Raw genomic sequence first — 25,579 nt, forward strand, 5'->3', positions numbered from 1 at the left:
GTCTGAGGACCGGGGATAGGTAAGTAGAAGGCGAAGGCCCAGGAGTCGCCCCGGGCAGGTGATGTCTTGACTTGGAAGTGAAATGGATTTAAGTGAGGCAGAGTTGTGTAAAGTCATCAGCCTCACTCTCACCTCTGAAGTCATCAGAATCCAGTTGCAAGACATAGGTCAGGATGACCATCAATTGGCCCCAGATGCAGTGGGAGACCTTGGCCTTTGTAAGTAAAATCTTTAACAGGTCTGTTTGTCTGAGGTGACACCCATTCAGTGATTTAAGGTTAGGGTGTGAGGTGGTGCCTCAAGCAGCATTTCTTTTTAACATCAGTATTCTTCCAACCATGTTATATGGCAAACTACAGTCTCTTGAGAATAAAACGAGTATATCAGTTTGGAATGGAAAGCACTTTTGGTGGGAATGAGTAGTAATTAAAGGATGCCATTATAATCAAATATAAGGTGGATAGGCTAGTTATGTGGCAATAATAGTAACTAGAATGTATATGGCACCTTAAGGTTTGCAAAGCACTTTAACAAATATCTCATTTTATCCTCACAACAACTTTGGGGGGTAGGTTCTATTATCTCCATTTTACAAATGTGGAAACTAGGGCAGAGAGAGCTTAAGTGACTTTCCCAGAGTCACTCTTACCTAGTAAGAGTCTAAGGATTTGAACTCAGGTCTTCTTGATTCTAAGTTGAGGGCTCTATCCACTGTGGTACTCCACTGGCAGCCTCATTGCCAAGAAAGAACAAAGAAAGGTCTCTTGCTCGTTGGGTGAACTCCTTGGGACAAACTTATGGGAAGACATGGATGAGAGACTCACAGAATGTGTAGGTATGGATAAGTTGAAATGTATATCCCTGGAAGGAATAATAGCACCCATAAAACCAAAGATCCATATTGGATGGATCATATTGGAATATTGGAATGAGACTTTATACATTCATGAGCATCAGATGTCCAGGCTCCTGTGACTACTTGATGCCACTTAAGAGTCTATCCTGCTTGAGCCCAGATTCCTTCCTCTCTCAGTTCAATTTGATATACATTTGTCAAGCACCCACTACGTGTAGAGAGAGAGATTACTAGGTCTGTATCTGAAAGAAATTAAAAAAATAAAATGGACCTACATGTATGAAAATATTTATAGTAGCTCTCTTAATGATGGTGAGGAATTGGAAATTGTGATGTAACACTATTGTGTTATAAGAAATGATGAGCAAGATACTCTCAAAAAAAAAACCTGGAAAGACTTGCATGGACTGATGCAAAGTGAAATAAGCAGAACCAGGAGAACATTGTATAGAGTAACAGCAATATTATATGATCAACTGTGATTGACTGTGCTATTCTCAGCAATACAATGATCCAAGACAATTCTGAAGGACTTGTGATTAATAATAAAAAAAATGTATTGGGGACTGACAGGGCTGGGGGTCTGAATGAGGTACAAACTATTTTAAAGTGTTCCTTTTGGGAGATCCTGAATAGCCACTGGAGTTGAGTCCAAAGGTAAAACCAGGAATAGTCAGGGAGTCTTGGTATCTCTTTTGTTTTTATATCAGCATTTCCAAATCTATCATTTCTCCTTGCCCTGCCCAGTGAGCTGCTCTTGATAGCCATTCATCTTTTACTTCGAAAATAAATGTATCCATCCTATACAGCTTCAATGGCTCCCTCCCACCTCAAGAAACAAATATAATCTTCTCTGTTTGACCTTTAAAGCTCTTCACAACCTGGCCCTTTCCTACCTTTCCTCCTGCTACACTTTACTCTCCTCACCCTCTTCGTTCTGCCCACATAGGCTTTCACATTTAGAATCTATCTCCCATCCTCTTGGCACTCAATGTCCCCAACCCCATGCTTGGAATGAAAACCCCTCTTCACTTCCACTTCTAAGATTCTCTACTTTCCTTCAAGACCATGTTGCCAGTGGACTTTGATGACTTTAGAAAAAAGAGTTAGGCTAAGAACTTTGTGCACCTCTGTCTCACTTAAATCCAATTCACACACAAGTCAAGACCCCACCCCATGATGTCACTGACCTTCTTTTAAAACATAAACAACAACAAACATCTTTCCATACTCAACTCCTACAACTCCTTCTAAATGAATCTTCTGGTTCCTCCAGACTGCTTGTACATACTATCTCAAAACTACCCTGGATTCATGATGCATATTGTTTTGTGTTCATCCTTCATTTTCGAAGAAGACCATGACATCAGAGAAATGATGACATGACTTACGCTTGACTTTGTTTTGAGTAAGGGAGGGCTGTGCAAGGTCACCAGCCTCACTTTCTCCTCCTGAGCCATCTGGATCCAGTGACCAGATATTCACCAGGATGGCTGGAGATGGCTCAGGATGCAGTGGGGAACCTTGGCCTTTTCAGATACTCACTCAGAAGGAGGTAATACCCATTGAGTGAATAGGCCTCTGTAAGTAGTAGTCAGGGAATGGCCCTTTTAATGAGCAAAAGAAAAAAATAACAAAATCAAACTGGGAAGGAAAGAGAAACTGTTACTATCGATAATCACTCTAAGCCAGCCATTAAATGGAGCTTGGGCAGGGACTTATTGTTGTCCAGACTATGGACTTCAGAATGCACTGGGTTTAAGGCAGGAAAGAAGCAAGAAAGGAAGGAAGGATTCATGATGGATACATACTTACATATGTATATTGTTGTCTCCCTCATTAGAATGTAATAGCTGTTTCTTTTGGGGGGGGTAAAGGGGAAGGATGTATTCCTAGTGATGGGGTGCTTGGGTCTTGTGCTTGGACCCCAATTCCAAGATCACATTTCTCCCTAGCTTCAAAACACTATCCCTGACAGTATTCTCCCCCAGCCCAAGAACACTATGCCTAGCAATAACTCATGAGTGGGCCCCAGTAAGACAAACTGTATTTCCCCATCACAAGAACAAACTGACCTGTGAAGAAATTCTCTTGTAAAAACAGGACTATCTTGTAATCACAGAATTATCATGTGTTGATTCCCAAAGTTATCATGAACAATCCAGAGGTCAAGCTATAAACATCAACTCTCAAAGCTATTTTGCTACAGACATAACAGACTAAAAATACACCCTCGAGAAACCCCTTGCCCTGGTTTCTAGTAGTAAATGATGCAAGTGACCAAGGTTGTAGGTTATCACCTAGTTAGCATATCTACCAGATAATTCATTACTTTTCCTATACGAGCTTTAGCATCACTCCTGTTAACTTGCAAGTTCCTTAAGGAGCTTTGTCCACCACATTGGCATTACAATAAACCTTTGCCGCCTTGAATTAAAGAATACTTGAGTCTGTGAATTCATTCAACAACCTTGTCCAGTACTTTAGTCTTTTGCGGGGGCCTGAACCTCTCAAACCACATCACCAGAACTTAGAAACAGTACCTGGCACATAGTAAATGCTTGTTGGTTTTTAATTGATGATCCCTGTACATGAATCTAGTTTAGATGTGAGAGATCAAGCCCAGACAGAAAAAATTTAAGTCTTGTTCTGATTAATATCTTGCATAGGTCAGTGATAGGCAAGGTGAACTCAAAGTCAAAGTTCACATCCTACCTCTCACACATACTGAGAGGAGTGTGATCCTGAGCAAATAACTGAACCTCTCATTTCCATGAGTAAATTTTTTTTCCAAATTTTTTTTGGGGGGTACACATTCTGGGTTAAATGACTTGCCAAGGGTCACACAGCTAGTAAAGCATCTGAGGTCACGTTTGATCTCAGATCTTCCTGACTCCAGGCCCAGTGCTCTATCAGCTAAACCACCTAGCTGCCCCAAGTAACTCTCTTAAGAAAAGGAATTGCAGGACAGGTCCAGGCTGGACAGTGGTAGAGTTTGCCATACCCTTGAAGTCACAGATCCATGCCAAAAAGATAAGCATTTGTTATATGACTACTCCTAAAGTCAAGGCCTCAACTAGGTAATATTCTACTGAAGGGAAATGGCATATGTCCCATGATCCTTGATACTGGCTTCTTTGCTGTTTCTAGAATGCTACACTCCATCTCTCAACTGGAGACATTATCACTGGCTGCCCCCCACACCTGGAATTCTTTCCCTCCTCATCTCTCCCGCTTGGCTTCCTTCAAGCTTCAGGTGAAGTCCCACCTTCTACAAGAAGCCCAGTCCTCTTTGATCTTTGTTCTGAGATTATCTTTAATTTATTCTCTGTGTGTATATACATACATATTCTGTGTGTATCTATGTCTATATCTTCTTTCCATATAGTTGTTTGCATGTTGTCTTCACTGTTAAAAATTGTGAGCTCCTCAGGGACAGGGATTGTCTTTTACCTTCCTTTGGTTTCCCAGTACTTTGCACAGTGCTTGGCACATAGTAGGTATTTAATAAATACCTGTTGACTGACTGCTGAAACAGAGAAGTAAATACAAAGTAATTGGGGTGGGGCAACAAGTGAAGAAATCAGGAAAGTTTGATAGTAGGTGGCACTTGAGCTTAATCTTATAAGCAACTGTGATTCCAATAGATTAAGGTGACAAAGGAGAAGGTATTCCAGGCATGAAGACAAGAAATGGAGGATCATTTCAGGGTACATCAGGGAGGCCAGTTTGGTTGAAATGTAAAATGCTTGTGGAGGAAATAATGAGGATGAGTCTGGAAAAATTGGTTGGAACTGAATCGTAAAGGATTTTAAATGCCAGTGGAAGGAGTTTGGCATTTTTTATTAATTTATTTTGAACATAAATACACAAGAAAAGAAAAAAGTATTATAAACCTAAATCCTAAAACTTAAATTGGAAATAAGAAAAAAAAACGTTGTCATGTGCACAGCAGAGGATTCAAATTATGCGATAATAAACTTCTATTTCAAGAAAGCCTATATAATACATACTACACATTGTGTTCTGAATTGTCCATCTTTCCTTTGCTTCCTTGTAAGGTTTCTTTTGTTCTCCGCTATGCACTTTTTACTTTGTTCTTTTTTCCCCTCCTTCCTGTTTCCCCCCTCTCCCAAGGCTACAATTAAGCTCAGATATATTTGTGTATGTGTGTGTGTATATATACATATATGACATATATGTATATATACACAATACACATATGCACACAAATATATATACATATATATACTTAGATATCTATAATCATTCTTATGCAGATACATATTCATATGCATGCATTTAAGACCATCCTATACTTTTTTGTCCTCTGTTTCTCTTCCTTCATAGGTTCAAGTCTTTCCCTATTTTTCTAAGTCCATCAACTCATTGTTTCCTATACCATGGCAATATTTCAACCTTATACTGTCTAGTTATTTTAAATAGTCTACAATGGTATTAATATGGCTGACATATGGTGTAGTTTCTCTGTTTTTCTCTTCTGATTAAATATAACTTTAATTTTTTCTAAGATCATGATTACTACCCCTTTTTTCCCTAATAAATTCTACTCCTGATCTTTATGTATATGTGTATCTCCTATTTCCTATTCCTCTTGACTCCTCTACTTTACTTCTACCTGCTACCTTGCCCTCCCATTACTTAACCTACCCCTTCCACCAAAGATCCCTTTCTTATCCTCTCCTTCCCACCCTAAAATCTCTCCCTTATCATCTCTCCCTTCCCTATCCCCTAATCCTTTTCTTTTTGAATTTAGAAGACTTTTATGCCCTTCTAGATATATATGTATTGTTCCCTCTTTAACTCATTCCTGAGGAGAGCAGGTGTTCAGACGTACCAGCCCTCCTCCCCCATCTACTTCCTCTGTGTTAGTTCTTCCTCTGGCACCTCATTTGTATAAAATAATTACTTTTTATCTTTTCCTAGACCATTTGCTTTTTAGTATCATATCATATTCAACTCTACCCCATCTTTTTTTTAAACTACAGAATTACTAATAACAATCTTAGACATACAATTTATATCTCCTCATATAAAAAGTGAACAGTCTGTCCTTAAGGAGTCCCTTATAATTAGTCTTTGATGTTTGCCTTTGGCATTTTATCACAGAAGTAGCATGAATCTTCTTGAGTTTGGGGGACTGATGTGGCCAGACCTGTGCTTTAGGAATGTCAGTCTCATAGCTGTTGGGATGTTGGAGTACAGAGGTTAGACCAGAGTTTCCCATACTTATTTGGCCTACTGGCCCCTTTAAAAAAAATTACCCAGTGCCCCCCTGGAAATCTACTTTCTTTAACTCTTTAATGTTTTTTTTAAACAGTTGCTTCATTTAAAAAAATTTTAAGTGATGCATCTTAAATCTAATAATTTATTGTAAATTTGTTTTTTTCCTACACTGAAATTTTGATGATGTAATATTGCTTCTTGTAACCAATACTGCATAATGTAACCGTATCATATTGTAAACAAGTCATTATATACATATATTCCTGCTGATGTACACTGGACTTCCTCACAAGCACCATGCTGGTCTACCAACACTTGCTTGTTAAGACCTGTCAGTGGATTTGACCACTGATCAATTATAACTTTCATTTTGTGTGTTTATTTAGAAAATAATGTAATCACTACAGCTTTAACTCTGTTATATAACAGATGAAACATGTACCAATGGTTTTTCAAAGTTTCCTTATCTTTTCTTCTTCCGCTGCCCTCTTATTTTTATTCAAGGTCTCCCAATTGCACTGGAGGCTACTACTGCACCTCCCCCCCTTGATCACACCAGCACCCCAAGTAGAGGGCAGTATCACTATAAGGTATATGTTCAGCCTTGAGGCTGAAGGGCTGCCCGAGTCTTACCTTTCACCTGTCGCAGGTCTTCGGTGGCCAAACCGGATAAACGTGTTGAGAGAAGAGACTTTCCAGAGTCGAACAAGGGTTAGGCTTTATTCAGGGTCTTAGTTACATGTGCAGGGTGAATTCTTCCTCAGGAGAGAGGAATCCTCCTCGTCCCAAGGAGGCAAAGATCGTACAGCAAGAGAATGGGAGTGGGAGAGGGGAGGGACCTTCTGCCCTCTAAGGGCCCCTCAGCAAGAAGAGCGCCTTCAGGCTTTCCTGACCCTACTTAAGCTCTCCCACCGCATAGTTTGCACCTGAATACCGTGCCTGCTCTCAGCCTTTAGCTAGTCAACAACAGGTGTGCTCAGACCATGGGTTAATCTCAAGGGTGGGATGCTCTCCCCAGCAAGTTTCCCACGGAGAAGAGGTGGAAATGCACGAGATAGCCCGTGTCTCACGCCTCAATTCCCAGCTGTTCCCTGGGGGGCCTCATGAGAACTCTGAGGTTTGGAAGTCCTCACCTTTACCTGTCCGAGACTGTCCACATGAAACTGAGCTTACACCCCCAACAGGTATAGATACAAAAAAAAAAAAAAAAGTTTGGAAATACTGCAATAGTCCAGCCAAGAGTTTGTAAGATCCTGGACTAGGATGGTAGTGTGATGTGAGAAGGGGATGGATATGAAAGGCTGAATCTGTGTGAAACCTGGCAACTAATTGGATATAAGGTTCCAACGAGGGTGAAGAGCTAAGACACAAATCAGAGTGAACAAAAGAATGGTAGACAGGACAGTTGCAGAAGGAGAGGGATTTTGGGGGAAAAGATAAATGTCTAATTTGGACATTTTAAGTTTGATTTGCCTAGATTGAGATGTTTGAACTGGAATATGTATAGGTAATCCCAATACTTTTTTTTTAAGCTTGTTAACAATTGTTTTTCAGGATCCTTCCATTCTGGGGTCAGAATGTGAAGGGTTTTAAAGACCAAACAAATTAGTTTGCATCGGTTCTAGAGGGAAGATGAACTAAAACCTCTGGAGTACAGGAGTGATATGGGCTTTAGGAGTTCCATTTGGTCTGTGGAGAGGATTTGGAAGGGGGAGAGACTTGCTCTCAAGGAGCTTATGTTCTGTGGTGAGAGAGGGATGTGCACATATTAATAATAATAATACTGGTAATAGCTAGCATATATACACCTGCTTACCATGTGCCAGGCCCTGTGCTAAGCACTTTATGATCATTATTGATCCTGATAATCATTTCATATCAATTTAATAACCTCAGTAAAGGGTCAGAGCCTGAACAAACCACCTGGAAGAAGAGCCTGGACCTAACAGCTTCTTTGTTCTCTGAGCAAACTCAGAGAATACCTCTTCCTGTGTCAACAAGGCCAGATGGGGCTGACTTGAGAGCATTTTTTCCTACATTTAAGGATGTGACCCTTAACCAGACGCCATCTTGCACAATGGGACTTTTCTGTATGTTAATGGTTTATGGACATATGCTATGTTAGGGCACGTTAATGGTAAAGAAAACACAGATATCCTGGGCCGTAATTTCAATGGCTGCTTTGTCAACTCTTTCATCTTATTGCACTTACAACTTATTTAACTAAGTCAGTTCCTTTGTTCCCCATAAATCTGGGGCACGCAGACGCCCTGGGCCCGTCCTCAAGCAGATTGAAGGCCGGTCCTTCTTGCAGGAGGCAGTCAGAACTCTGCTTGGGCTCCTGGTCCAGACAGCTTAAGCTAGCCTGGGCTCACCCGAAGGGAAGGCACTCTATGGGTTTCCGTGCCAGCGAGCCTGCTTGCCCACATCCTTACCCAACCCTGGGGGGGTGTCCTCCCAGCACCCCCATTCTAGATGAGGAAACCCAGGCAGTTACAAGGACAGCGCCTCCCAGGTCCCACGGCTAGAAAGGTCTCAGGCTGGATTTGAACTCGCTTCTTCTTGGCTGTAAGCCCAGGGCTCCACCCACTGGTACCCGTCTATCCCCCCTGCTGCCCCTAACTGGTGCCAAGGCCCACGAAGCCGGCTGGGGCAGACCTACGGGAAGGACAGGGTTTCGGGGAGGCAGCGAGGCTCAGGGACAGGGTGGAAACACTTGTACCGCAAGCCCTGGTGCCAGCCCTGATCACGGGCAGGGGAATGCCCCTGTTTCAGGCAGTTGACGGCCCACTGTTCGCTTCCCCGCTTTCCAACGGAAGGTGTCAATCTGATTCCAAATAACCGCTGGCGCCGGGCACTCGCGGGGCTGAAGAACGTCCCGAAACGCACCTCGGCCATTCCTCCGAGCCAAACACCCGTGGTGCTCTACGGCCACCGTACTTAAAGGCCGGCGGAGGCAATCTCAGGGCATTGAAGTAGGCCCGCGGCCATGTTGGAAAAGGGCGCTGTCAGTCTAAGTAGGGGCAGTGAAGCCCGTGCGCCGCCGAGTTTCGTGACTTCCGGCGCCTCACTTCCGGGACGTGCCCGTGCGACCAACCCGAGCAGGTTCTGTGGACTCTAGGACCCGGGGTCTCCGGAAGGTCGCTGCCCGTCCCTTGGGCTGCTGAGGCGGGGCGTCCTCCCGTGAAGGGGAGGGCGCGGACGATGAGCGGGCCCGGGCCCGGGGGCCCCGTGAGCTTCGCCGATGTGGCCGTGTACTTCTCCCCGGAGGAGTGGGGCCGGCTGCGCCCGGCGCAGAGGGCCCTGTACAGGGACGTCATGCGGGAGACCTACGGCCACCTGGGCGCGCTGGGTGAGGGGCGCGGCCGCGCGTGGGGGGGGCGGGGAGGGGCTCCCACCCGTGGGGCGTGTCTTGCCCCCGACCCTTCCCCCAACTTTGTGTTCACCTTGCAGGTTTCCCCGGCCCCAAACCTGCCCTCATCTGCTGGATGGACGAAGAGACCGAGGCCTGGGGTCCGGATGCCCGGGACCCCGAGGAGGTGGGGGAGAAAGAAGCGGAAGACTTAGGAGGTGAGGTCGTAACCTGCCTGGTACAGGTGTTTTGTCTGGGGAACCCCAGAAAGACCCATCGCCACCCCACGTTGTCATCTCCTATATCGAGATCTTGCGGGCCCAGAGGAGTGTACCTTCTCCACGCTAGCTAGTATGGGGGGGCGGGGAGTAACTCCCCTAATCCTAGGTTGTGCGGAACGCAGCCTCTTTCCTGTGCCCCGAAAATAATGCAGGTATCCTTGTTCAGTCGTGTCCAGCTCTTCGTGGAACCCATTCGGGATTGTCTTGGCAACGGTGGTTCAGTGGTTTGCCGTATTCTGGCTCATTTTGCAGATGAGGAAACTGAGGCGAACAGGCTGAAGTGACCTATTCAAGGTGACACAGCCAAGTGTTTGAGGCCAGATGTGGACTTAGGAGGACAAGGCTTTCTCACCACAGGCCCAGCACTCTATCCACTGAGCCACTGAGGCTCCCCTTAAGTGTTCTGAGGATTGCCATCCTCACTATCTCACTGCTCCCTCGTAGGTCTTGTGTGTTGTGCTAGTGTGTCAGTGAATGACTAGATCATGCCTTGATGAGCTATTTCTGTTCCTGAATGCAGGGCCTCAATGAATCCCAAAACTCTGTCACCACGGAAACTTGACCATTAATATGAATATTAATTAACTCTACTTAATATTATAACGTTCACTCGTGTTACCTGACTCCTTGCTCTTCCAAGGAGTTTTTGCGTTATAGACAGCGACTGTCCCCTGTGGGAGGAAGAGCCAAACCTCTAGTCCTTCTGAACCTGCATTGGTTGTATAGTGACTGGGTTATTCCTAAAATATCAACAAGAACACCCTGCATACACCAAGCTAACTACAGAGAGTTAATTCCCTTTAACTATCCTGAGTATGTGAGTCCCATGTCAGTAGCTATGAATCCAGCCATTCCCCATGTCTCACTTAGGAGATCTATTTTTTACCATATTTGAAGTAGGTGTTATTAGACAAAACCTGACAGACCTTTAATCTGAGTTCTAGACTCTTGTTTTTTTCTAATAGGAGTCAGAAACAGGGCTGAGAAGTGGAAGAGAGAAGGGCCTGGAGTCCAGGAAACTGATGAAGCACATAGGGAGAAGAGTTTATCACTTGAGGTTCTGCCAGTCCCACACCAAGAACAAGGAGACTCTTCCTGCACTGACTGTGGCAAGACTTTGCATAAACATTCTATCACTGCACTCCACCAATGTAATCCCAACCAAAAGCGGTCATATATGTGTCCTGATTGTGGACGCCACTTTGCTTATCCCTATTTACTGGTCAGCCACCAACGAATGCATTCTGGGGAGCGTCCCTATCCTTGTGATCAGTGTGAAGCACGATTCTTCCAAAAGAAGTATCTTGTCCAACACCAGCTAATCCACACAGGTGAGAAGCCACATACGTGCCCTGAATGTGGACGTTGTTTCAGACAGAGAAGGTCCCTAGTTATCCATCAGCGGCGCACACACACAGGTGAAAAGCCTTATTCCTGCCCTGACTGCAAGCGCCAGTTTGTCTATCCCTACCAACTGGCTACTCACCGTCGTACTCACACAGGGGAGAAACCATACTCCTGTGCTGAGTGTGGTTGCCGCTTCACATATTCCTCCTTACTAATAAGCCATAGGCGTATTCACTCTGATGAAAGGCCCTTTCCCTGCCCTGAGTGTGGGAAGCGGTTCAAACGGAAGTATGCCCTTGAAGCACACCAGTGGATCCATCGTTCTGGTACTGAGATTTGGAGAAGCATGCCCTCAGCAAGACAGTCTGCAGCAGAATCCTCTGACCAGCGTGCCCGGGATCCTCCTGTGCACTGCCGTTATTACCCAGATATATTCCAGGAATGTGGGTGAAGGAATCTGGAAGGACATGAAGAAGCTCACACCTGCAGGCTTGTATCTTCTCTGTAAAGTATGAGGTCAGGCCATCTGTGTGTTGGGAGGGAGTGATAAGAACTGAGGGTCTAAAGAGAGAGGAGATTTAGTAGAACTGCTGTGGGGAGTGTTAAGGAAACAGAAGGAGATGGATAAAAGGACTGATGATCTCCTTTAGGAGTTTAAGTTGCACAGCTGATCATAACAGGTCTAGTTCTGCTGGATTAAGGTTGAGACTTCAGCCTTTCATGGTACTCTGCTCACAGTGCCAAAATGTTGTGGGATCAAGAAGGGAGTTAAGTGTAGATTCTTCCCCTTGGGGTTCTCAGTGTAAGAACAAGACAGGAAGGCAACGCTCCTTTCCCTGTAATTTCGCCAAAACTACACAGGTTTGGTTTTCTTTTATAAGGCATTGTCTTATGAAAGACCTGGTAGGTGGTGTCCCACTCAGAGGTGAGAATGCCCCTTGGCCAGTCAGTCTGTTAAATAATCCAAACCCTCACCTCACAAAATAGAATGGCTCTAGGCAGCTGGCCAGTCACCTTGAAGTTGGAACATAAAATCTCTGGTCCCTTCCTTTTCCTTGAGATTGGAGTGCCCTGCGGGTTGGAATCCAGGTCCCATTCTAGAAAAGATGCTCCATATATAATTTATCACATTTATGATACTCTGAAAGGGAGAATGACCATTTTTTTTATGGCAGAGGCCTAAGACACAGTCTCTTCTTTTTATTCTAATTTCTGTCCTTCTGTTTTCCTTCAACTGAAGACCTGAGTATTAAGGCTGGAGAGTGGGGTGTCCCTTGCGTAGGGTACCTATATAGTACCTTTGTGCTCACTATAGTACATTTTCTTCCACTGGAATAAATATAATTTTAACTGATTCAGACCTTCCATGGAAAAGAGACTTCTTTATTAATGAAACTCTTTACTTGTTATCTTCAGTTACAAGCAACTCATAGAACACTTCTAATCTGTAATACAGTTGTTCCACCACCATACTGACCTTTCTCATGGCAGGGATATATAATTGTCATTTTCCTTTTTTGTTCATCCATCTGATCTTTTATATGTATGTTTCTTTATTCTTGCTCAATTTCATAAAAATCTTTCTGCGCTGCCCCTTGCAAGTGCCTTATTCATAGTTGTCTTGACTATTAAATTTTTATGTCTATATGAGATATCAGACTGTACCTTGTTTCTTTTGCTAAAAAGCATGTTACCTGTTTGAACAAAGAATTATTTTAAATAAGTGATACGATCTTAATTCAGGATCCATAACTTACAGTGAAATGGTGTCCTGCCAAATACTGTAAAAACAAACCAAGCTTCCATGATTTTCCTTGGCCTTTTGATCTTATGCAAAGTTCTGTCCAGTTCATACAGTATGTTTACATACTTATGGCTAGTTCCCTACACCATGGATTTGTCTGGTCTTGAATTCTTTTTAAATTTGCTTTCTCTTGGCCGTATTTCACTGGTAGATGTACAGAGGATTTGGAATGACAGGACCTGGGATTGAATCCCTGCTGAGGGACCTATCTCTGTGGCCTTGGTCAAGTCTCTTAGTCTACTGGCCTGTGTCTTCATCTGAAAAACCTGGGGCTTGGACTGAATGACCCTTAAGGTTCCCTGCTGTTCTAAATGTGTTCTCTTACATTGAGTAAGTATTTCCTGGAAGCCATTTTTCTTTGGGGATGCCTCCCTTCCCTTCTCAGAGGCACCCCCATCTCTTTTCTACACGATGTTAACACTGGCATATGTCTGTGAATTTAATTTCTCTGGACCACTCGCTAGCACCTTGCAGCGAATTCCAAAGCTAGCATTTGGGTATTCCTTTGTATTCGTCTCAGGCATACATTAGGCACCTACTGTTTAGAAAGATATACAGTAACACAGCATACTGTTGTGGGTCAGGAGTAGGTAGTTCTGGGCAGGATGATATTTTTTATTTTTTCCAAGATAGGGTTCAGATGTCCCCATTTGAATCTCCGCAGAACATTGTGCCGAAAAATTAAAGGGAAGGCGCTAAGGAGCAGTCGTGGCGGCCATCTTGGAAGAGGGCGACTGCAGGAAGCCGCGGAGGAAGAAACAACGGTGTCGGGGGCAGTGAAGTCAGCGTGCCGCCATGTGCGTTAAGGGCATCGCAGGCTTCCGTCTCGGCCCCAGAGCAGCAGGGGGCCCCAGCCGCCCACTTTGGTGCCGTCTCTCCCTCCGCCTGCGAGGGCGCTCTCGGACCTCGATCCTGACTCCCGAGGGCGGAGGCAAGAGCCCGGGAGGGGGTGGGGCAGCGGCAGGTCGCGCATGCGCACACGTTCGCGCGCGCCTCGGAGGCGGGAGGGAGAGCCCGGGACTGCCGAGCAGTAGAGAAGACCGCCGCGGGACGATGAGCGGGCCCGGGCCCGGGGGCCCCGTGAGCTTCGCCGATGTGGCCGTGTACTTCTCCCCGGAGGAGTGGGGCCGGCTGCGCCCGGCGCAGAGGGCCCTGTACAGGGACGTCATGCGGGAGATCTACGGCCACCTGAGCGCGCTGGGTGAGTGTCCGGCGGGCTCCCCGAGCTGCCCTCGTGGGGACCGGCCCGCCACCGAATCTGGCCCCATTCTTAGATGCCCCCTGTTTCCTCCCCCCAGGCTTCCCAGGCCCCAAACCTGCCCTGATCTCCTGGATGGAACAAGAGTCAGAGGCCTGGGGTCCGGCAGCACAAGATCCGGAGGAGTGGGGGCGCGATCCGAGGACGGCTGGCAGAGGTAAGGAAGCAGGAATCCCCCAGCACTCCTTAGGAGCGTCTTCCAAGGAGCTGGCATCGGTACTCCTGACAGTCATGTAGGACACAGAAAAGTGTTAGCCAGCAATGCTTGGGACAGATGGGAGGGGTGGGTTAGAGAGGGGCTTTTCAAGTCTGTATTACTGAAGAATTGTGGGACTCTGGGCAGAAGTAGGCAAGGTGGAAAGAAGATATGATCTTCCCAAGGGTAAGAAGAGTTCGGTGTGGGACATGTTCCAAGATTGGTGGGTTCTGTCTCAGCCCATACCAGTTGGATAGTGAAATAACATGTTTTAACATCCAAGAAAGAGGTCTCAGATCAGAGGGTGCAGAATTCTCCCTTAATTGTTCCGTTGGGGTCAGAGGTGTTCCAACCCAGACATAATGAGGCTATCCCATCTCCAAAGCAGTAGTAAACAGGCCAGAGTGAGTTCCAGATTCTCCTTTCAACCACTGCATTTCAGGTTAGGCAAGTCCTGATTCAGGAGTATGAGGATATTGATGCCTTTCTTAAAAAGACAGTTCTGTCATCAGATCAGGAATAAGCTCTGTGGGATGGAAGAGGCTTGCTAGGTTCTGAGCTTTGTATTCTTCATATCCCTCAGCAGGAAACTGGAACGTAAACAAGGAGAAACGGAAGAGAGAAGAGCCCCAAGCCAGAGACCCTTTGGACCCTCATGTGAGAGGGCAACTCCTTCAGCCTAGCATCAAACCTACAGACTCAACACCCAAGAGATCCTTGGAACCACCATCCAAGGCTGACTTCAACAAGACTTTGCCTCGGCCATCTATCCCGAAACCCAGCTTGGACACTCAGGCTGGCCAGCGACGCCATGCCTGTCCTGATTGTGGACGCCGCTTCACCTATCCCTCCCTGCTGCTCAGTCATAGGCGAATGCACTCTAGTGAACGGCCATTTCCTTGTCCTGAGTGTGGAATGCGCTTCAAGCGGAAATTTGCTGTTGAAGCCCATCAGTGGATCCATCGGTCTTGTTCTGGGGGACGGAGGGGTCGTCGGCCTGGAATACGGGCTGTGCCACTTGCCCCTGTTCGGGGTGACCGTGACCCTCCTGTGCTATTCCGGCACTACCCAGACATCTTTGAGGAGTGTGGATGACCTACTTCACTGGGGATGGGGGAGAAGTGATTGGAGAGGAGCTGAAGGTCTAAGCATGGTCAAAGTGCTAGAGGTAGGCTTTGAAGAGCATGGAAGGGAGTAACCAAGTGAGACTTGGGACCTAAAGCCAGTTCCTCAAGCCTCCTTTGGGGCATAATTCCATTTTTGTTTAAGGGGGGAGGGGAAATGTACCTGTAAAAAATCCAAATAAAACTTTGTAAAAAACTCATTCATACAAATAGAAGTATGAAGTAGCTTAAATTTTAATGAAGCCATACAGTAACTAAAAGTACAGTCTAGTTTAGCCTGCTGTCCATCTGCTCTCTTAAGTATCCACTATACGAACAAAGTCATTGACAGCATTGAGAAAACATACATAATGAGATGAAGAAGCATGAGGAGGAACCAGGGCTGGGAAAGATGAGCCCTAACTGTTTGGTCAGGTTAGGGAATAGATACAGTAGTAAAAAGGTTCTGAGTTAAGGACAAGAAAAGTGGTTAAGGTGAAACTGGAGTTCCAGGACCAAATGAACAGTCCAGTGTTGGCATAATTCACATAGCAAACATCAGAGTAGGCAGCAGTTATGGAATCAGGGATAAATTTTGGGAAGTAAGGAGTAGCAACCTATCAAGTGATTTGGGTTAAAGAAGGTTGGGTATGGTGAAGAGTTCGGAAACTGAAACCGCATATAATGGAACAACAGCCCTAAGCAAACATTTATAAAGGTGGTTTGGGGAGGGACTGTGGCCCAGCCAGGTGCTTGGAGTTTAGTGATACTGGAATGATAATTTTGTTTCTGTGTGCAGGATATACTGAAAAAAGTAAAGACCAGTCACATCAAGACCAGTTAGGACACTATACTAGTGGTTCAGGTGAGTGGTAATGATGACATTTCCTAGCCTAGTGGAAGTTCAGTTATAAAGGAACAAATGGAAAAACCACAATGGAAGAATTAGAAACTATGGCTCTGCAACTGTTTGGCTGGTTTGGGATGGGACATGAAAGTCAGAAGTCAAAGATGATGCAGTTTCAAAACAGTTTAAAGCTTGAACGTTTAAGAATGATAGTACCATTGACAGCAAAAGGAAAGTCACGTTGAAGACATGGTTTAGAGAGCACAGGGGAGTGACAGACTTTTGATTCAACTGTGTTGAGCATTTAAAGGTGCCCACTGAACTGAGGCGGAGATGTTCAGCTGAGAGAGTTGTCAAAGACAAGGCTTTGGGATTTAAGATTAGGTCTACAGACAGAGATTTGAAAGCATCAATATAAAAATAATAGATAGAGGAATGGATATGATCATGAAGGGAAAGTACAAAGGGAAAAAAGGCTAAGACAAAACTAGCAAATGCCTATATTTATGGGACAGGAAGGGAAAAATAGTGCAAAAGACAGAGCAGTGAGACAACGCAAACCTTGCAAGTCTTGGAATCCATGAGAAGAGCATCAGAAAGAAGGGGATAGTTAACAGTGTCATGTTGCACAGTGGTAAAAGAGGATGAGGACTGAGAAAAGGCCATTATTTTAATTATTAGTACACTTAAGAAAAGTGATGGGAGCAAAAATCAGATTTAAAGTGGACATGAGGAAGGCCCTTAGCTCATACAAAGTTTGTATTAGAGAGTAATAAGATTAACTTGTGTCAGGATTAAAAGGGATCTTAGAGATCCTCTTGTTTAAGCCTATGATTTTATAACTTAGAAGATTGAGTTTCAGAAGGGTTATCTGACTTCCCCAAGTTAATAGATAGGTGAAACAAAACCAGAAGTCAGATCTCCTTATCCTTGGACCACTGTTCGTTTTACAGCAGCATACTGTGTTTGGCTTTACACCAAATTTAAGCAGTTCACAGACATAGAGACAGCAGGGTGAAATATCCAAAGCCTCACAACCATGTTTTTCCAAAGTGGTAGTACCAAAGAAGCATATGAATCTCTTAACATGTGTTCCAAAACTTATTTTATGGTCTGAAACTTTGTTACCAAGGATAGGAACCATATAAGGTACGGGAAGGATGCGTCCCAGGACATAGACTCACTGTTTTGCCTAGTTTTTGTTCATATTTAGAAAGTGACTGAGCAGTTATCTCTGTGGTCACATTTATTAGAAAACTACATGATCTTAATGCATGACTGAGAGTGTACTTGTTGGAGGTGAATCTTTAAGACAATTATCTTCTCTTGAGTCACTTAACTGTTTTGTAGGAGCGGGAGAAGTAATTAATCAACATAGCAAATCCTTGTATTCTCCCCAGTATTCAATCTTGTAGCTCCAAAGATGTGGTTTGCCTTAGAGAATTGTGAAAGGCTATCATCTCATTTTCTTTAAGGGTACCCAGTAGACATGTGTATCATTCTCAAAAATATTATAAAAAATGAGATCCTTTACCCTCACCCTTCCTAAAACCGAATGGAGTCATATGGTTTAGTAGCTTTGACATCCTCTCAATCACCTTTTTTGGGTAATAATATCCACAATTTCCCATTTTGCACCTTCCCCTCATTTGGATATCTTACAAAGTGATCCCCCCCCCGTTTATTTTTTTAAGATTGTATTACTTTCATCATGGATTTCTGTGATGTATATACCTTTCTGTTTGCCTAAACATCATGTCAGTTATCCCATACAGTGTTAGGTCCAAATAGGATGCTTCCTCTGTCGCTGAAGATAATGAAAATAGGTGGTTAGAGGAACTTTGATTAATTTGTTCTGTTCCATTCCACTTCCATTTCAAGCATCCGATTCCTGCCTGTTTAACTTGTGAATGCTTTTGAATTTATTCACTCTATTCCCACATCAAGCTTTCTGTGGCATTTTCTCCTTCCACTATTTTTTGCTGTTTTATGATTCTTATATTTCTCTTCAGTGTTTTACAAATGAGTTTGTATTTTAAAACATTTTTGCTCTTATTTGTCACATCCTCTCGGCAAAGAGATCAAATGTTTTCTGATCAAGGCTGTTTCTGTCCTCTTTTGGCCTCCTTACTGTGGCTGCTGCTTTACATTATGTATGATTTTGTAGGAATGAGTGATATGGTCAACATCTTTGCCTTTTTCCATTTCCCGTTTTTTCAGCCTTGACAAACTCATTTGAATAGATGAGGCTGAAACTTGCAACTGTCCTTCCAACAGAAGAATGATAAAGGGAGCAGAGACTGTTGGGAAGATTAATCTGGAGATAGTATGCTGGAATCACACTGGAAAGGATGTCAAATCCTATCAAGGAGGCTGAAAAATGATTTTGCAATCAACACACCACTGGTGACCTTGAAGAAGGAGCATTTTCGTTGAGTGGTAGGTATAGGAATCGTATTTCTGGAAGTTAAGAATAAGTTGTGAAGTAGAGGCATTGAGAATAAAGTGCTTATGTGAGAAATTTGGCAGCGAAAGGAAGTAAGGTGTTCCACCAGCGTAACATACATGTTTTTTCCTATAATAAATGACATATACATAATGTTTGTTTGCAAAGTACTTTGCATGTATTATCTGATTTGATCTTCAGAACAACCCTGTGAGGTGAATACTGGTTTTAAGACTCTCCTGAAGGAACTGACGCTGAGAGTTGAAGTGACTTCATCTGTTTCAGCCTAGTCATTTTACAGATGAGAAAGCTGAGGCCTAGAGAAATGAAAAGACCTGCCCACGGTCACACAGGACAGAGCTGGCTTTCGAATGCAGGTCCCAACTCTAAATCCCAACGCCCATCTGTTCGGTTCCGCAGCGACTTTCAAGTATGAGAATACCAGAGGCTGTTCTTGGAGATAGAGGGCAAGGAAAGCGAAGGTCCTGAAGAGGGAGAGCAAGGGTCCGGGCATGAAGTAGCCCCAAGTGGGAGAAGTATTAACCTTTAAAACGAGATGGCTGAGCCTGAAGAGGGAAAAAGAAATAGAAATTTTGAGTTAGTGTGTCATTAGCGATCTCCTCCTTGATCGGATGTATGTTTTTTCTCAGTAAGGTAGCCCAGCAAACTGGGAGACGGGGCCGAGGGACCGGAGGCTGGAGGTTTGGATGGTTACGGCGGGGCGGGGGAGGAACGGACCGGGGAGATGCCGATGGAGGCCGGCGGGACACGGTCACGGCTTCTGTTTCCTTTCCGGGGGCTGTTTGCTCCCAGCTCCTCAGTGCACGTCGGCGAGTCTACGGAGAAATGTTTAGAAACATGGCAGAGAAAGGCTGGCCGTGCTGGCCGTGGCATGCGGCATGGGAGGGGGCGTGCCAGGGGACGGGATGGAGCACCGTGCCAAAGGGAAATGGGGCGGTAACCACCCAAAAGCCGGGCACCGACTTCATGGGCATCGGGGGAAGGGGGAGGACGACGCCGGGCCTGGGAAGGAGCGGTGCTGGCTGAGCCCGGGACGGCCGCGAGCCAGGGCCGGGGGGCGGCCTGCCCCACCTGGGTCCGCGGGCTCTCCCGGGGCCGGTGGCCGTGGGAGCGCCCTGGAGGACGCCGAGGGCCCGAGCTCCGCGCTGTCGCGTCTCCGGCCGGCGTGGTCCGGCTGGCGTGGTCCTCCCCGCCCCGTCGTGGGGCGACCCCGAGGCGTCACTTCCGGCGCCTTTCTGCGTCGCCTCTGGGAAAGCCGGATGTTTTCTTCTCGTTGGCTCCACAGGGGGGGGCGGGGGCGCGGCCCCGTGGCCCCCTGCCCTGACATGGCACTGCCAACCTGAAGCCAGCTCTTCTCGGGCTAGGAAGAGGGAACGTGGGCACGAGAGGGCCCGCCCGGGGGAGGCCGGGGCGGACGGGACGGCCCGGAGGGGTTGGCGGGGGCCGGGGGCCGAACCCTGCAGCCCCTCACTTTCCAACCGGGGCAGCGCCGGACCGACGCCCGGAGCGAGCAAGAGGCCCGGGGCGCCTTGGGCTCCCCGCCTCGGGGCAAGGAGCCCCGAGATCCAGGACAGCGACCCACGGTCTGCGAGCCTCCGCGGCCCCGGCTGGCTTCTGATCAGAGGCGGCTTTTTAAATGGAAGGAGCTCTGGGGACTGGGGGAGTAAAACCCGAGGTGCTTCATGGGACGGCCTGATGCCCCCTGCGGTGCAGGGTACCTTTATTTAAATCGAGTTCAGTGAATTGGCTTCTCATGAAGGATCGGAATCAGGTGTTTTTGTTTTCTACCCTTCTCAAAACCTGCGTGAACCCCAAAACTTCACTTTGCTCGCGGTGCCCCTCCCTCTCCTCTCCGGGTTACCTAAATATCCTCGCTTTAAGCCCTCCTGTCTCCCTGAGGCGACCTCAGAAGGGTTCCTGGAGGTGCCCACGTGTTCGGGTTGCTGTGTGGCCAGCGAGCTTTGGATTCCTTCGTGTGTGAGGCTTGGCCCCCTGTTCACACGTGTGAGTTCTCATGTGCAGAGAGGTCAAGTATTCATATACCTACTTAGATATGCCATTATCTTCTGACTCCTCTCCATCAGTCCCCAAACTCATCCTACCAGGGCTTTCAAGTTACATCGTTTAAAAAGAATTGATTACATAATTTTAAAGTACTAAGATGAAAAAGTGGTCATGAGAGGGCAATTAACTGGATAATTAAGATGTTAGCACTGGTATTACTTTATCAGTATATATATATATATATGCACATATAACAAGTCAAATGTAAGTAGTTTGAAGACTTAATTTTTTTATTCCTCCTGTTATTTGGTAAGATTGTTTATAATAAAATGATAATAAGATAATAATAATATGTAAAGGGAGACAATTTCACACTTTCAGTTTACATAGAGTTGTTAGCTTCTCTCTCATTAGGCTAATAATCTCCTTAGGGTTATTAACCCTGAGGTGGTCTCAGAGGTACCATCTGGTCTCTTCCAGTTCCTGATGCCTAGTAGGAGAATCCAGGTGGTGGAGAGCAATTAAAGGTCTGTTTTTGTCTTTTTACTTAGCAGTGAGAATGGGTGAGGCATGAGAACCAGATTTTATACCAGTTGTGAGGGCTTGGAGATCTCCATCAATCACTTGGGGTTGAAAGAATCCCAGTTAGTTCCAGAGGCCTTACATTCAACTATTGCTAATTCTTCTAGTGGGAAGACTGGCTATCCCATCACCAGAGCAAGAATATACATCATGTTTAGAACAGGATCTGGGTTTTAGCTTCTTCCTGTGTCCCAGCAGGTATCAGAATTCAGAACAAGGAAAAGGATATAAAGATGAAAAAGCCAGAGTTCGACTCTGTTAGAGATGTTGATATAATGTGAGTCAAAGGTCTTGGATCAGCCTTTATCTAAGGAAAAGGATGGCAAGACCTTCCCTCAAATCAAATTAAGCATCAGGGAACTCACGTGTCTTTGGCCCTGCCCTGACTGTAGACACCCTTTCCCACTAACTCCAGGTGGCTGAATTCCTGGCTCCATACACTCTTCTGTATAGTATGGGACAGTAAAGGCTCTCTTAAAAAAATGAGATCAGAGAATCCCTATGTTGACATGAGGAGCTGAATGAATTCAGTTACCCAAGATTAACTGGGTGAAAAAAAAAGGCTTAGTGTCACCTACATGATAACACAACATGAATGCCAAGCTAAAGTTCCCTTCCCCAAAATAGCAATGCCATTACCCGCCAGCTGTCACTCTAGGTTCACTCCTTCGACATTTGAAAACATACAGCATATCTCGTTTTATTGTGCTTCGTTGGTTTTTTTTTTTTAAGGTTTGTGGCAACCTTGCATCAAGCAAGTCTATTGGTGCCATTTTTTCAGTGGCATGCTGCTGTATCACATTTTGGTAATTCTCACAATATTTCAAACTTTTTCATTTTTATCTGTTATAGTGGTGTATTATCAGTGATCTCTGAGGTCACTATTGTAATTGTTTTGGGGCACAATGAACCATGCCCATATAAGTTGGTGAACTTAATGGATAATCGGTGTGTGTACTGCCTGCCCAACCAACTGGCCATCCCCCCCACTCCCATTTCTCTCCCTCTTCTCAGACGTCCTGATTTCCTGAGACATAGCAATATTGAAGAATATTACATAAATTTAGTTAATAAAGTAGCAGCAGGGTTTGAGAGTATTGATTCCAGTTTTGAAAGAAGTTCTACTATGGACAAAATGCTATCAAACATCATCACATGCTACAGAATGATTTTATGAAAGGAAGAGTCAATGCAACAAACTTCACTGTTATCTTGCTTTAAGAAATTGCTACAGCCACCCCAGCCTTCAGCAGCCACCACCACCCTGATCAGTAAGCAGCCATCAACAATGAGGCAAGGTCCTCCACCAATGAAAAAATTATGACTCACTAAAGGATCAGATGACAGGTAGCATTTTTTTAGCAATAAAGTATTTTTTAACTAAGATATGTACATTTTTTTTAGACTAGCACACTTAATAAGCTCCAGTATAATGTACATAACTTTTATATGCTTTGAGAAACCAAAAAATTCATGTGACTTTTTAATTGCAATATTTGCTGTATTGTGATCTGGAACTGAACCCAAAATATCTCCAAGGTATTCTTGTAGAGTAGCTAATATTATATTAACTAGGCCCTTCCCAGAGGTTACTGGCAACAGTAGCAGGCCATGCTGGAGTAGAACACAGGGTGGAAGTGGGAGAGAAATAAGAGATTAGGCAACAAAATTGAGAGGGTGGAAGCTTAACCCCCCATCAAAGACAATGATTGTTGCTTGTTTTTCTTTCTGGAAGAGGACCGTGACGTCAGGAGGATGATGCTGTGACTTGCCAGTGAATTGGATTTAAGTGAGTTAGGGCTGTGCAAGGTCACCAGCCTCGCTTTGTCCTCCATTCATCTGGGTCCAGTGGCAAGATATAGATCAGAACGACTGGAGATGGGTCCCCAAAGACAATGATTGATCCCCTTCCTGCAGAAGTCCAGATAGTTCCAGGGCTTCATTCAGTTTCGTCTTTCCCTCCCCACAGCTTGCACCTTTTCCTTTGTTCCCCTAGGAATTCATAAGCTCCTGGGAGGAGTTGGGAAAGAGAAAATCTGGATGATTATGTGACTGAGGAAGGGCAAGGCCCTGAAGAAACTGACCACCGAAGTAGAGATCAGATTTCCAGGGACAGGTTATACTATCTAAAGAACCCTTTGAACCCAACCTATCATTCATTCAAGAAACATTTTACCACCATCTATAATGTATAATTAATCATTCAACTAATATTAAGTGCCTACTTACTAGGTACCAGGTATCTGGGCCATAAGACCTAACACCCTTGTGTTAGATGCTACAAAGATACAGTTCCTGCCTTTACAGAAATTATAGTCCAATTTATAGGGAAAACATAATAAAATAATAATAATAAGATGCTATGAAAGTAAGGAGGAGAGAGGGGATATTACTCCTCAGCAGGAAGATCAGAGAAGACTTTGTGTAGGAAATAATGGAATGATGTGCTATTAGAAAACCCGAGTTCAAGTTCTGCTTTCACCATTTACTCCAATTGGGGTCCAGGTCATCTGGCCCTTTTGAACTTTTTTCTTCATCTAAAAAATGAGGAAGTTATCCCAATTTGTTTCTGGGGTGTCTTTAGCCAGACATGATGCCTGGCTAAAATTTTGAGGTTGGCACTTTGAAACTGAGGTCCAAAGGCTCAATAGGAAGCTGCTATTGGTACTGGTACTGGTAAGGGTATTCCAGGTTTTCGTAATAATGTGTTCCAAGGCACTGAAGTCAATAATGAGCAGTCTGATTTGGAGGGAGAATAGAGGACTAGTAGAAGGAGTTCAAAGCTTAAATGGAAGGTGGAGAGGTTGGGGAGGGCAAGAGACGTTTGTTCAACAATTTAAGCATGTCCTAGGAAATTGAATATAAAATATTTAGGTATATAGAGAAAGTAATTTCTGGAGAAAAGTGCTAGCAACTGGGGAATCAGGAGAGGCTTCATGAAAGACGTGACACCAGCTGAACCTTGAAAGAAACCAGGGATTTTCTGCATCAGAGGTGAGAGACTCTATGAACACAATTACAAAATATCCTTCACACAAATAAGACAGATCTGAACAAGTGGAGAAATATTCATTGCTTATGAGTAGCTAATATGATAAAAATGACAATTCTATCTAAATTAATTTACTTAGTGCCATACCAAACTTCCAAATAATTATTTTATAGAACTAGAAAAAAATAATAAAATGCACCTAGAAGAACAAAAAGATAAACAGCAAGGGAATCAATGAAAAAAATGTGGAGGCAGGTGGTCCACAATACTAGATTTGGAACTACATTACAAAGCAGTAATCATCGAAACAATCTGGTACTGGCTAAGAAATCAAGGGGTACATCAGTTGAATAGATTAGATACATAACACATGGTAAATGACCACAGTAATCTAGTGTTTGATAAACCCAAAGATCCAAGCTTTGTGAGCAAGAACCCACCATTTGATTAAAATTGCTGGGAAAACTAGAAAGCAATTTGGTAGAAACTAGGGATAGATCCACATCTTACACTGATTGTGGAGTTGTGAACTGGTCCAACCATTCTGGAGAACAATTTAGAACTATGCCCAAGTGGCTAAAAAATCATGTATCCCCTTTGACCCAGAAATACCATTACTAGGTTTGTATCTCAGAGATCAAAAAAAAGGACCTGTTTGTACAAAAATATTTATAATGGCTCTTTTTGTGGTGGCAAAAAATTGAAAATTGAGGGAATGCTCAAGTGGGGAATGGCTGAACAAATTGTGGTGTATGATAGTGATGGAATACTTTTGTGTTTTAAGAAATAACAAGCAGGATGATTCCAGGAAAACCTGGTAAGACTTATAAGAACTGGTGCAGAGTGAAGTGAGTAGAACCAGGAAAGCATTGTACACAGTGACAGCAATATTGTAAGGACTTAGCTACTCGGATCAAAACAGTGATCCAAGACAATTCCAAAAGACCTGTAATGAAAAATGCTATCCACTGTCAGAAGGAAAACCGATAAACTCAGAGTGCAAATTGAAGCATGATTTTTTCACTTTATTTTTCTTGAGTTTTTTTCTGGGGGGCAGGAGGGTGTTGCAGGCTAATATATAGAATTATGTTTTGCATGACTTCACATATATATAATTGATATACTGCTTGCCTTCTCAGAGGGTGGGTTAGTGGCAGAAAAGAGGGAGAGCATTTGGAACTCAAAAATTTTTAATGAACATTAAAAATTTTTAAATGTAATTGGGAAATAGTTTATGAAATAT

General features: G+C 44.4%; 2 protein-coding genes across 7 annotated transcripts; both read left to right on the forward strand.

Moving 5' to 3' along the window:
- Window positions 1–9,080: 9,080 nt before the first annotated feature.
- LOC140497053 (uncharacterized) lies at window positions 9,081–12,735 on the forward strand. Its single transcript, XM_072597577.1, has 3 exons — window positions 9,081–9,455; window positions 9,557–9,673; window positions 10,702–12,735. Exons 1-3 carry the CDS (start codon window positions 9,308–9,310, stop codon window positions 11,532–11,534), a joined length of 1,098 nt encoding a protein of 365 aa, XP_072453678.1. The 5' UTR covers window positions 9,081–9,307; the 3' UTR covers window positions 11,535–12,735.
- A 95-nt stretch (window positions 12,736–12,830) lies between these two features.
- Window positions 12,831–25,345, forward strand: LOC140497054 (zinc finger protein 688-like). 6 transcript variants are annotated; one of them, XR_011964510.1, is made up of 8 exons: window positions 12,831–13,217; window positions 13,552–14,088; window positions 14,186–14,302; window positions 14,925–15,509; window positions 16,244–16,309; window positions 18,512–18,730; window positions 18,939–20,762; window positions 23,341–25,345. XR_011964510.1 is itself a non-coding variant. In XM_072597578.1 (4 exons), the coding sequence occupies exons 2-4, from the start codon at window positions 13,683–13,685 to the stop codon at window positions 15,434–15,436; spliced, it is 1,035 nt and encodes a 344-aa protein (XP_072453679.1). In that variant the 5' UTR covers window positions 12,831–13,217; window positions 13,552–13,682; the 3' UTR covers window positions 15,437–15,665. The 6 variants fall into 6 exon arrangements, 2 of the variants coding, with proteins under 2 accessions (XP_072453679.1, XP_072453680.1); XR_011964509.1 differs by lacking the exons at window positions 18,939–20,762; window positions 23,341–25,345 and having other exon boundaries at window positions 18,512–18,890; XR_011964512.1 differs by lacking the exons at window positions 18,939–20,762; window positions 23,341–25,345 and having other exon boundaries at window positions 14,928–15,509; window positions 18,512–18,890.
- Window positions 25,346–25,579: the final 234 nt, after the last annotated feature.

Source organism: Notamacropus eugenii, chromosome 3, assembly GCF_028372415.1.
Source record: "Notamacropus eugenii isolate mMacEug1 chromosome 3, mMacEug1.pri_v2, whole genome shotgun sequence".
Lineage (NCBI taxonomy): Eukaryota > Metazoa > Chordata > Mammalia > Diprotodontia > Macropodidae > Notamacropus > Notamacropus eugenii.

Excerpts from the sequence above, each read along its gene's own strand:
- LOC140497053 (XM_072597577.1), top strand. The coding sequence starts at position 9,308 with ATGAGCGGGCCCGGGCCCGGGGGCCCCGTGAGCTTCGCCGATGTGGCC. Across the intron at positions 9,456-9,556 it reads CGGCCACCTGGGCGCGCTGG|GTTTCCCCGGCCCCAAACCT; the intron begins GTGAGGGGCGCG and ends TTCACCTTGCAG. Across the intron at positions 9,674-10,701 it reads AGAAGCGGAAGACTTAGGAG|GAGTCAGAAACAGGGCTGAG; the intron begins GTGAGGTCGTAA and ends TTTTTCTAATAG.
- LOC140497054 (XM_072597578.1), top strand. The coding sequence starts at position 13,683 with ATGTGCGTTAAGGGCATCGCAGGCTTCCGTCTCGGCCCCAGAGCAGCA. Across the intron at positions 14,089-14,185 it reads CGGCCACCTGAGCGCGCTGG|GCTTCCCAGGCCCCAAACCT; the intron begins GTGAGTGTCCGG and ends TCCTCCCCCCAG. Across the intron at positions 14,303-14,924 it reads TCCGAGGACGGCTGGCAGAG|CAGGAAACTGGAACGTAAAC; the intron begins GTAAGGAAGCAG and ends CATATCCCTCAG.